This window comes from Silene latifolia, chromosome X (assembly GCF_048544455.1).
Source record: "Silene latifolia isolate original U9 population chromosome X, ASM4854445v1, whole genome shotgun sequence".
Lineage (NCBI taxonomy): Eukaryota > Viridiplantae > Streptophyta > Magnoliopsida > Caryophyllales > Caryophyllaceae > Silene > Silene latifolia.
Window position 1 is genome coordinate 256927772 of NC_133537.1, and position 13592 is coordinate 256941363.

The window sequence follows — 13592 nt, forward strand, 5'->3', positions numbered from 1 at the left end:
GCTTCTTCCAAAGCTGAGAACAAAACCTCGGATCACGGTCGGAGATGATATCTTTAGGAACCCCATGAAGACGAATGATCTCTCGCTGATAAGCATTCGCTAGATCCTCGAGAGACTCTAAGTCACCTTCATTAGAATGAAATGCGCGACTTTAGTCAAACGGTCAACTACGACCCAAATCGCATTCATTCCTCTCAGCGACCTAGGCAAACCCATGACGAAGTCCATCGAAATCGAATCCCATTTTCATGTGGGGATCTCCAAAGGTTGCAGTAGACCACCAGGTATCTGATGTTCAAACTTGACCTTTTGACATATTAGGCAACGGCTCACAGACTCGGCGATCTCTTTCTTCATACTCGGCCACCAAAACTATAGTTTCAGATCCTTGTACATATTATCACCACCAGGATGAACTGAATAGGGAGTACTATGAGCCTCCTTAAGAATCTTACATTTTAAGACCTCACAACTAGGTACACACCAACGACCTTGGAATCGCAGACCATCATCAAGTCCAACGTCGAAGTCTCAGGCGTGACCTTCACTTATAGCGACTCGAACTTCTTCTAGGAATTCATCCTCTCTTTGCTTAACTCGGATCTCATGAAGGATCTCGGGTTCAGCAACCATCGCACTCAAATCTAAAGTACCAAGAAGAACTACCTCATGGCTCATCTTCTGGAACTCTCAACTCAAGTCCTCAGGTAACACCATCACAGATCTCATAAAATAACACACCTTGCGACTCAAAGCATCGGCAACTACGTTTGCCTTACCCTCATGATACTGCCGCTCAACCTTGTAGTCATTAAGCAGCTCCAATGAACGTCTCTACCTTATGTTAAGATCTCTCTGAGTGAAGATATAATTCAAGCTCTTATGATTCGTATAAATGTTGCAAGAGACTCTATAAAGGTAGTGTCGCCACAGCTTAAGTGCAAACACCACTGCAGCTAACTCAAGATCGTGAGTCGGGTAGTTCATCTCGTGAACTTTCAACTAACGGGAAACATAAGCCACAACCTTATCCTTTTGCATAAAGACACAACCCAACCCAAACTTTGATGCATCGCAAAAGACATCGAACTCAACGCCCTTTTCTGGTAGAGTCAAACAGGAGCGGTAGTCAACCTTTTCTTCAACTCCTGGAAAGTAGCTTCACAAGCCTCAGTCCAAATGAACTTGGATTCCTTCTTCATTAACTGAGTCATCGGCCTCGCGATCTTAGAGAAATCATGCACAAACCGACGATAGTACCCAGCTAGACCAAGGAAACTCCGAACCTCGTTAACATTCTTTGGACTCTCCCACTCGACCACAACTCGAATCTTTGACGGATCAACCATAACTACATCGCCATATATCACATTACCCAAGAAGGTAACTTTCCTTAGCCACAACTCACACTTCTAGAACTTAGCATACCATTTCTGCTTACGCGGAGTCTCCAAAATAACACGAAGATGACTCTCGTGCTCAGCCTCGTCTCTCGAGTAAATTAGTATGTCGTCTATGAACACCACAACACACTTATCCATATACTCGCTTAAAGTGCGATTCATCTGATCCATAAAGACAGCAGGTGCATTCGTCAACCCAAACGGCATCACCACGAACTCATAGTGACCATACCTCGAGTGAAAAGCAGTCTTAGGGTTATCCTATTTCCTAACTAGAATCTGATGGTAACTAGACCTCAGATCGATCTTCGAGAACAGACTAGCCCCACGGAGCTGATCAAAGAAATCCTTGATTCTCAGCAAAGGATATTTATTATTGATAGTAACCTTTTTCAGCTCACGGTAGTCGATGCACAACTGCATACTACCATCCTTCTTCTTGATGAACAAAACAGGAGCACCCCACGGTGAAGCACTCAGTCGGATAAAACCCTTATCGGTCATCTCCTCAAGTTGCTTCTTAAGTTCCTTTAACTCTGCTGGTGCCATACGATATGGACCTTTCGAAATGGGACCAGTTCCAGGCAACAACTCAATCGAGAACTCTATATCTCACTCAGGAAGAATACCAGGTAGATCCTCAGGAAAGACATCATGAAACTCCTTAACCACAGGGATATCCTCTAACTTCGGCTAAGCTGAAACATCTTGTACAGTGCACCGATAGATCTGGTGAACCTTTTTACCCATGCTAACCACGTTCAAAGTAGAAACCCACTTGACCGTAGGTGTAACCCTAACACTCTGTTAAAAAACCCTCGAACCTGTAGGACTCTTAAAAACGATCTTCTGATCACGGCACATATACCTAGCATCATAGCGAGATAGCCAGTCCATACCCAAAATCACGTCAAACACTCCTAGTTTGAATTGGAGAAGATCGACAAGAAGGATCGCCCCTGCAATACTGACAAGTACATCCTTAAACAGAACGGATCAAGAAACAATCTCACCCGTAGGAAGGGATATAGAGGTATGAACGGACGACGAAGAAGTGAGTCCAGCTCGGGCGGAAAAGGATTCGGATACGAAAGACATCGATGCACCTGTATAAAAAAGAACAAAGTAGATAAAGAGTGAACCAGAAAAGTACCTGTAACCACATCTGGATTAGCATCTGCTTCAGCACGACTCATAACGAACACTCGACCAGTCTTCGGAGCATCAATCGTAGGAGCATCAACCTTTGGTTTCTGGGGACAATCGATAGCCTTGTGTCCCGGAGCTTTGCAAATGAAACATGTGACCGGACTACCAGTGTAACAATACTTACCTGGGTGGTAAGCCTTTCCACACTTGAAGCAAACCATATCCTTCTTAAATTCACCCTGATCACCCGGAGCATACAGATGAGCCTCATACTTCTACTTCTTCTGGTGAGCATTAGGAGCAACATAAGGCCTCTTTACAAACTTACTCTTCGCACTCTCCTCACCCTTGGTAGCAAGAACCGAATCATAAATGCTAAGAGCATGATCATAAGCCTGCTGGAAAGAAGTCAAAGGAATACCAGACATAGCAGTCCGGACTTTGGGAGCCAGATTCTTCTCATAGCAACGAATCCTTGAAACCTCGTCCATAGCAACTGAGGTAACGAAACGTGATAGCTTCACGGACTTGTTAGTGTACTCCTCAACGGTCATGGAACCCTACTGTAAATGAAAGAACTTCAGCTCCTTCTGCCAGCGCATCTCCTCGAGATAAAACCTTTTCTTCAGAGCCTCGGAGAAAACAGCCCAACCATATCCTGGCTGAACTTCAAGGCTAGATCTAGCAAGAGCCCACCAGTTGTCGGCCTCGTGCTTCAGATAATAGGTGGCACTATCCGCCTTCTGATCCTCAGGACAACTAGTAGCGAGGAACAGCTTCTCGATCTCTCGAATTCAAGCCTCCAAAGCAGTAGGATCGTTTGCACCATCATAAGTACGAGGACGGTGACGAGCAAAGCGATAAAAAGCAGTCGGCTGCGGATGGTTGTTGTTGTTGTTGTTGAGGTGATTAGTGAAACCTTCGGCCATAGATGCAAAAGCGGCCTTTAAGTCTCCTGATGCGATCAGCATCGGTCTCACCATTCACGTTACGCACCATCTGCAAGGACAAAATCTCGTTATAAGTGGTAGAACCTAAGTTCCACTCCAAACAACTACTCATACACTCTACAAACATAAGAAAACCAACAAATCCTACTGGTTTCTACCCCCATTTACTCTCACTCATTAACTATGACATTTATTTTAGTCATGAACTAAGCGAGAGTTAGGAGCGTGTTCGCTCTGATACCAACTGTAACCACCCGGATTATAAAACAAAGGAAAAACGTAATATAAAGTGAATATCAGAGTATAATACCGATAAAAGGGTCAAGGTGGCAGAAACACCCGACCAATCCGGTACTTCCCAGTAAGATATCATCCAAACAGCAAACCATCTTATCAACCTGAGAATTGGGGTCGACAATCAGTCGGGAGTAACTAGATGCTCTCCTAGTCATGTTTACAACAATTGAATATAATTAACAATCATTAACAATTGAAACGTAAAACCGTAAACATGTGAGACCATCTGTACTTATGAAAACTCAACACAGCTCACCATGACTTATCAATCATGGAAGGATGCAAACATGCGAACCTAGACCATATGCAACCATTAGACCAAGACCAATAGCGACAAATGACCCATAAAAACTTAAGGCGCACAGCTAGCATTAAAGCATAGGAAACATGGTGACACACGATCCACAGCAACAGAACGCATAAAGCTAGCAACAAAGCATAGCGAATAGAGCAAACGCCCGTTAGAGCGTATAACCACTACCTCTAACTTTCCAGAACATATAACCACTGCCTCTAGCTGACGGAGCGTATAACCATTGCCTCCATCGGTGCGGAGCGTATAACCACTGCCTCCACCGTACTATGTATAGCGTATCACTATTGCTTATATGTCTAAGACCTGGCCAGACTCTCGGTGCATTAATTGTACACCGAACGGGTGGCAATAGTTTGTTCCGATAGTATATAACTGATACTACTGTCATCTATTCAGACTAGCAAATCACAAATGCACAGTATAACTAACTGTACCAACATGCGTGAATAATATCACGACTGAACTCATAAGATAGTATAACTGACTATCCAACTTATCACATGAACAAGAGTAACCAACGACTTATGCACACAAAATGTCATACGATATAACCGAGTACCACATAACATGTGAAACAAGTATTAACAATCAATGTTATAGTAACCTTAACCATAATATGAACTCTAGATGCGAGGTTATAGTAACCTCGACTATAACTTCAACATATATAACTTGAAGTTATAATTTCCTCAACCATAACCTTGATACGAAACTCAAAGTTATACTAGTTCCAACCATAACCTTGAGCCATAATCTCAGGGTTACGTTTGTTTCAGCTATAACGTTAACTCGTACTTCAATGTTATAGTAGATTTAGCTATAACCCGGATTCATATATCCAAGGTTACACCTGTTTCTGCCATAACTAGAGTAACAACCCAAAGTTGTACTAACTTCAGCTATAACACTCGAATCATCATTAAGGTTATACTAGCTTTAGCTATAACTTTGGAGAGCACCCTTGGCCGCCTATTATGCCGCCACTAGGGTTTATTCGTAAACCCTAATTGCGCTCATGACACCTATAATAAACATATAAACGACATATGATATATATTTAAAACATTAAAACATGTACAACCATGCGAAAACATTATTAATCATGATAACAAACAATCAAACATGTACCAATCATACAAATGAATCATTAAATCACATTAATTACATCATTTTGCATAAACACAATTAAAAGAGAAACACCTAATTACCTTATTAAGCAAATAATCCTAAAGATCGTCGGAATAATAAATGGAGTTGAAGGTGTGTTTGGAATATCTTACTTTTGTGAAACTCGTTATTTATTTGGTGAATCTAGTAACATTATTTGTGAATCTTGTTATTTATTTGCTGCTCTGTAAGCGGCATCTTCAATTTGGTTTAGTTTTTGAATGCTAGAGGTTAGACTGTGAAACTAGTAGGTAGTATTGTGAAACCTGGACCTCATTATGTGAAACGTGGCCCACAAAATTTGTGAAATCATTTAGTTAATTTGTTGGTGAATCTAGGGACTTTATTCGTGAATTTAGGGACTGGTTTTGTGAATTTAGTTATTAAAAAACGATCTGCACAATAGATAATGTGATTTTGTGACTTGCAGCCGTGTTCAAAAAAGCAAGACATCGCTTTTACATGTGGCACATTATGAAGAAAGTAACAGAAAAGGTTGGGAGCACAATTTGCAAAGAGACTGATTTCTTAAGCTGTCTGAACAATGTTGTCTGGAGCGAGGACTTGGAGCCTAAGGAATTTGAAGAGAATTGGGCTAAGGTCATTAGCAAGTTCTCGTTAAAAGAAAATAAATGGTTGACTGGCAAGTTTGCTAAATGAGAGAAGTGGATACCCGCTTATTTCAGGAGTGTGCCGATATGCAACATTTTAAAAACCACACAAAGATCAGAGAGTTCGAATAGCTTCTTCAAGAGATTTAAAAATAAATATGGGACTCTCTTAGAATTTTGGATGAGATTTGAGAGTGCCATGAACCAACAAAGGCACAATCTAAAGCTTCTTGAAGCACAGAGCCATAACTCAATGCCTGAAGCCCAATTCGGGTCAAATTGGGAGGCCCATGCAGTGAAGGTCTATACACATAAAGTGTTCTTCGAGTTCCAAGAGGAGGTTAAGTTTTCGGTAAATGCGTGCAGTGTTTGTGAATACACCCACCAGATCCAGTAACTAACTTTGAAGTTTCAATTATTGAGGACGCGAACAAGGGAAAGAGATATGCAGTTGAGTACAATAGAAAAACAATGGATGTCCGTTGTACATGTAAATTGTTTGAAAGGAAAGGTATTTTATGCAACCACAACATTTGGATTTGCTTGGGAAAGTTTAAGGAAATACCTGAGAAATACATTTTGCGTAGGTGGAGTAAGAATGCACTCAGAAACCCGGTTTATGATTTGAATGGAAATCTGCAGGAAAACTAAGATCTTACTGGTAATAGTAAATTTGGAATGTCTCGGGTGTGGTCTATGATTTACGCAACTGTTGGTATGCTCAAAAGAAAGGAAGAGTCAAATATGAGAGAGTTTGCCAAACTAATTAAAGAATTCCGAGAGAAGTTGGAGCCAAACCCAAAGCCTTTGACCAAAGAACAAGAATTAGATGTCCTTCTCAACTGTAAGGCTCCAAAAGAAGTCAAGATCTTACCACCTAAAGTCTCTAAAAACGAAGGTAGTGGTAAACGGTTGGTGAGCAGCAGAAATAAGACAATTATGAAGGCAAAAAAACCGAAAAGGTTGTGTGCTAAGTGTAAACGCATGTCACACCAGGATAAAATGTCTTCAACAATATAAACGTCCTTTATTGTCGTTTCACACGTGCCAATGAAGAACAAATCTAATAAATATACTAACTATATTTATAAACTACAAAAACAATAAAAACTATGCGAAAAACATAAAACTTACGAAGAAGATAGATAGATCCAAGGAGTAGGATCGATCTAGGCACGAAGAACGATGAAGAACAAAGGAAAGGAAAGGAATGGAAAGGAAAGGAAAGGAAAGGACAGCACAAAACTCTAGGCGCCAGAAACGTGCGGCACAAGGGAGGAAGAGAGGAGAGAAATTAGGTTTAGGGTTTTCTGAGAATTATGAGAAAAGAAAAGCAAGGGTTTGGTTTCCCTTCTTATTTATAGAAGAACTCCTGGGTTTATTCCAAGCTTAGGCACAAAACTCACCCATACACTCCAAAATCATGTGAGACCCAAAAAAAGAATAGGTCTTCACCGTTTTCGAACCCAACGAGCCCAAAATAAAAGAGACGGATATTTTCCCGGAAAAATAAAATATGAAATATGGGAAAATAAAATTAAAGAAATATATTACAGAAATTAGGGGTGTTACAGACCGAGCTTCGCACTACTCGGCCGAGTGTTCCTGGGCAGTAGCCTGACCAAAAAAACACACGACACCTTACTAGGCTGAGTTAGCCATATTCGGCCGAGTAAACAGGACTCAGAAAACTGTGGTATTACAAAAAAAATCTCCTTTTGGTGAGATCTGTTTGCAAGTCTCTATTTTCGGAGTTTTTTCAGTCCTTGTGATGTGAAAATTATTTGCGCACATTTAGTCCCCTAATTGAGCCTATTTTGCATACTATTATAACATTCTATGGCCATTTTATCCGTCAAAACCTTCCTATTTGCTTTTCTAGTGCATTTCGTATGTTTTGTAGGAAAGAAGATAATTAGGCGGAAATTCCCGTCTTTGGTGCATACTTGGAAGCTTATTGATGATATTTGATGGACTAGTATGAAGAGGAAGCGAGAACTAAAGACCAATCCTACATGAATAAGAAGAAAGTGAAAAAAAGGATTCTGAAGCAGAATCCGAGCGGCCAAACAAGCAAAACGCCCGTCCAAGATGAGAATCCGAGCGTCCAAGCCACGAAGACGCTCGGATTCCTCCGCCACAATCCGAGCGGATTTGCAGAAAGACGCCCGTCCATCCCTGCAAGAATCCGAGCGTCTTTCCCTCCTGGACGGACGGATTGCGGCGTCTTCAGCCGAGATGCTCATCTCTCCAAAAAGACTAATGTTTCCCTGCTTAAAACTCAAAAATGTAATTACTAATTTAGCCTTACTTAACCTAATGAAGCTCTACTATATATACCCCACTTGTAAATAATCAATGTATGAAGTTTTTAGAGGAGAGAGCCTCCACATTAGAAATCCTTCCTTAGATTAGATTAGGAGTAGATTAGAATAGATTACTCTTTAATCTTTCGACAAATCTTACATTAATCTCTCCTTAATTATTGTTCAAGTTTGTTAATTTTGGGTAATTGGAGATTATTGGGTTATCATTGGAGGATTGACAACCCTTCATCAATCAATCAAGTTTCTTCTATTATTCTTTGCTTTATTATTTGGATCATCTCAAGTTTGGTATAATTACTTTACCCTTTAATCTCTATTGTTCATTTCTTGATTCTATTATCATGTTTATACTTGTTGTGATGATTGGCACCATTAATGACATGTTTCCCATGATAATGAGTGAGTAGTTACTTAGCTAGGATTAATGGGTAATTAGGGAAAACCAACATGGGATTGATTCATGCTTAATCTAATATGTTCACATGATTAAATTGCTTGCTTGTTGTGATGTCAACTTTATGCACATGTTATGTTTGATGAAATGCTAAGCCTATGAATCCTTGCATTTACAACCATCTCTTATCTACTCAACTTGACTTGTAAGATATAAACCAACTCGAGTCTTGTTAGACCATACATAGAAGTTGAATAGGAGGAAAGTAAGTCGATTTGTAGGTGTTGTACAATCTAATCGATTCGGCTCCGGGACCCAACTCTTCCTATGAACCGTAAGACATAAACCAACTCGGTTCCTTTACAAAAATAGTTGCTTGCAACCTTGTAAACATGTTTGTATGATCAACACCATGAATCCCCTATGAACCCATGACATCCTAGCACTTTTAATCAATTGTTTACATCCTTCCTTTTATTGCTTGTTTTACCTTATTGTTTGCATTAGTCTAGACACAACTACAAACCCAAACAAATTGTGACACTAGCATAAATTGAGATAGATAGACTTAGAACCCAAAGCACATCGTCCCATGGATCGACCTCGACTTACCGCTAACTAGTTGTTTGTTGAGTATTATAAATGTGTGATTGGATGTGACCCGACGACATCACTCCACATCACCTTGTCATTCTAGGGTTTAGTATTATTGGAAATATAGATAAGGGAGGTTTGTTTATGATTCATCATACGACTCTACAATGGATATGCGTTATTCGTCATCGATCTATGGTGCTTGTAGAAGGTAAATTTTCTCCATCAATGAATCAAACGAAATATCTCCTTAAAAGTTACATGAATAGAGCGATACAAGGACGAACTAAATTGTCATATCATGTTTTGCGATGCTTAGTTTTACAGGAGGACTTTGTACTTTGATTCCTATTAGAATTGTTTTCGGTTATACCTAACTTTTATAAGTGATGTTTGGCGTTTTATTAATGAATTGATCTTTTCCTTCAAAAAAAATTATAATTCATTTATCTCATCTGATTGAATTAACAAGGTTATCAATTAATGCTTATAGTTTTAGTGGATACGAAGTGATATAATAATATTATTCTTAAAAATAATGTTCACAAAACAGTTCGAGTAAAACATATAATTTATTTGGGTTAAAATTATTGAATTTTATCTTTTCCAACTTAATATGAAACAATATCAATAGTTAATTTTATTATTAAATTTCTAATTTAATTAAATAAATAAAAATTTAAGGGTTATTTGATAGGAATAATCCAAACTATTAGTGGTCTTCTCAAAATAATCCAAACTTCATTTTAACTCAAAATAAACCGTATTGTTGCCCTCTTTCTCTCATATTAAACTCGATAACCGGCTACCTGTTTAGCAAGTCACATTTCCCTTATTCCTTAGCTAAGTCACATTTATAAAATTCAAAAAAAAAAATCTGGATATCTTAAACTAATAGCCAAGTTACTTCATCTTGCATTAAAATAATCATCATCTTCCATCAAAATCATCATCACCCCTTCTACTCCTCCATCACTAACCGCCAACACTTTCGCACCATGGCACCACCACCAGACCTATGAACTCCAACCCTCACCATCACACCCACCTCCCTTGTTCCTCTCCTCACCCCATCGGCATCTCCGCCACATCATCACACCTCGCGGCAACCTAGTTCTACCATTCTGATCGAACTCCGCTTCAAATCAACGTCTTGTCGGTGTTGCTGAAGAGAGAGAAACGGGTGTATGTGGGAGGATTATCGATGGTCTTGGTGGTGAATGATGGTGGAGTTATTGGGTTCTGAAATACCGCGTCAAATCAGCGTTTCCGCGTCCATTTTTTTCCCAAACTCATTTAATTTTCTGGGTTTTTTTTCTTTGCCCATATGAATCATATTTTTTTTCCGGGGTTCACCCACAATAAACCCGATTTTTGATAAACTCGTTATGGGAAAAATGTTTCCGCGCTCCGGACTCGAACCTAGTCTAGTAGGCGCTAGTGTTTTTGGTTCCTATTCATAATACCATGGTGTAGTGGTTAGTTTGGAAATAGTTTTTAGGAAAGACAGGGAGAAATAGGCGCTGGAGAATTGTAGGTGGTCGTTGTGGTGAACGGTGATCGAGTAATGACGGTGAAACGGTAATGAATATGTAGTTGGTGCCACTGGCCGGTGTGGAAGTTATTGGATGGCGGTTGCCTGTGTAGTTGGTGTTGGTCGAAGTGGTGGTAGATGGTGACCAAGGTTGTTAATGGAGGAGGAAGAAAGAAGCTTAAACAAAATTTGGGTTTGACCTCCTTAAAATAAAATAAAAAATTGGGCTTCACCTATTAGTTTACCGGATTTAATAGGTCAAAAATGGCTTAAGTGTGGTATGAGAAGAAAAGGGCAATAATATGGTTTATTTTGAGTTAAATTGAAGTCTGGATTATTTTGAGAAAATAAGCGATAGTATGGATTATTCTTATCAAATAACCCAAAATTTAATTCTTATAATCTCTAACACCCTCATCTAAAAATACCGTACATTTGTACGAGAACTATACTAGTTCATATTAATATATTAGACGGATACAAATTCATAATATTATATCGGAATTTATTTTTGCAGTACATTGTTTTCTCATTATAGTACTTTTTGCAGCATACTTTCCATTTGTCTACCCTTACCTGCAAAAATCAAACATAATTCTCTCTTCTTTCTCTTGTTAAATCCTTCAACCTTCTTCAAATTCTTTAATTACGAATGATTATTAGACCATAGAGTAGGTATTTAATTTATTAATCCATTATTACTTATTAAATTGACTCTTTCTAATAGTTTTATATCATATTTTAATTATGGTTTATGTTGAAATTAATTAGGGGTTAATTGGTGTGGGATGGTTTGAGGTTATTGGTTGTCGGCGGCGGCTATTTGACGGTGGCCTACATATATGGTCGTATGAGAGAGCTTTATCCATATTCTAAACTTATTCACATGGATCGTGAGTGGTCTGACCATTATCCTATTAAAATTATTTTGGATGGGCGGGGTGAAATGGATATGGGGAAGAGGTGTCAGTTCCGTTTTTAGCAGATATGGGTAGGGGAGGAGGGTTCTGAAGATATGATCAAGCAAGCCTGGGAGGAGAATGACTGGAATGTGTTGGACACTATATCACGGTGTGCGAGGGAGTTACGGAAATGGAAGGGGGTTAGCATTTGAAAGATTCTACGAGACTTAAACCGAAAAAGGAAGCAGCTGGCAAAGTTGAATGAGAGTGCTAGGACGGCAGAAAATGTGAACAGGAGGAAGAAGGTTGTAAAGGATATTAATCATCTGCTTCGACAAGAAGAGACTTTCTGGCGACAAGGATCAAGAGCTATCTGGTTAAAGAATGTTGACCGCAATACTAAGTTCTTTCATCGTAAGGCTGGGCAAAGAAAACAAAAAAAAAAATAAGATAACTCGGGTTATTGATGAGGATGGCAGGGTACGGGAGGGGGGAGAGAGATGTGAAAACAGCAGCGGTCGATTTCTTTTGAGGGCTTTTTCAGACGTCGCATCTGAGTGTGTCCGATGAAATTTTGAAGGGTGTTCGAGGCCGAGTAATAGAGGAGATGAATGTGTGCTTTAAGGCAAGGTATAAGGGGGATGAGATGGTAGAAGCTCTCAATCAGATGCATCCGCTGAAGGCGCCAGGTCCGAATGGGATAAATGCGCTTTTTTATCAAACTTATTGGCATATTATGGGTAATTCGGTTACTAAGATGGTTTTGGGCATTTTGAATTGAGGTGAGTTTCCAGCTGCGCTTAATAGTACTCATATTGTTTTAATTCCAAAAAAGAAAGCCCCTGACAAATTTGTAGATTTCCGACCTATTAGTCTATGTACTGTTTTATATAAGCTCATATCAAAAGTCCTTGCAAACCGTCTGAAACTGCTCTTAGGGGAGCTGGTTTCACATAACCAGAGTGCCTTTACACCAAGTAGAATGATCTCTGATAACATTTTGATTACTTTTGAGATGTTCCACTATATGAAAAATTCGAGAGGCGGTGGAGGCCACATGGCTTTGAAGTTAGATATGGCTAAAGCATATGACCGTGTTGAATGGGTATTTCTGAGGCGTGTTCTGTTTACGATGGGGTTTGATGGAGGTTGGGTTTATAATGTGATGAGGTGTGTTGAGTCGGTGTCTTTTAAGGTGCTTATTAACGGGTCCCCTTCGGATGTTTTTGTCCCTGAGAGAGGGATTCGGCAGGAGGATCCTCTCTCACCGTATTTATTTATTATTTGTGCGGAATTTCTTTCTAGTTTGATCTGTCGCAGAGTGGAGGCCGGGATGTTACATGGAATTCAGATAGCTCCTCAAGCCCCAGTTATTTCCCATTTATTTTTCGCAGATGATAGTATCATTTTTATGAAGGCAAATGAGAATTAGGCAAGTTAGGTCCCCAATATTCTGACAAGCTATGAAGAAGCCTCGGGTCAGTTGGTGAGTAAGGAGAAGACGACGGTCTCTTTTAGTAGATGCATGAGGGCACGGAGGAAGGAGCTGGTGTAGATACTCAGTATCTGCTGAATCCCCAACAAATACCCGCTGATTATCGGACTACAACATGCTTAGGAATCGCTACGTTTGATCGACAGTTTGTATTACACGTCAGAAAACTAAAAACGATTTCGAAAACAAAACATTTTTAAAAAATTTCAAAAGTACCCGGAGTGTTTTATGCACGACGACGGGGTCGCAATGACACTGAATAGAGTCAAAACCGACACCGGACCAAAAACCGACTCGAAAATTCAAATACCGACTCCAACAACGGGTCAAACCGAGTCAAGCACAAAGAACAAACATCATAAACCTTTCATGCTAAGTATATGATGTGACTCATATATGAGCACATTTAGTCCCTGAATTAGCCTCGTTCCTATAGTTTCTATCACCTATTAG

At 39.6% G+C, this 13592-nt stretch overlaps 1 protein-coding gene across 1 annotated transcript; it reads left to right on the plus strand.

Moving 5' to 3' along the window:
- The first annotated feature begins 12626 nt into the window (after nucleotides 1-12626).
- On the plus strand, nucleotides 12627-13076 carry LOC141619979 (secreted RxLR effector protein 78-like). The gene has a single exon (XM_074436972.1). It carries the CDS (start codon nucleotides 12627-12629, stop codon nucleotides 13074-13076), a length of 450 nt encoding a protein of 149 aa, XP_074293073.1.
- Nucleotides 13077-13592: the final 516 nt, after the last annotated feature.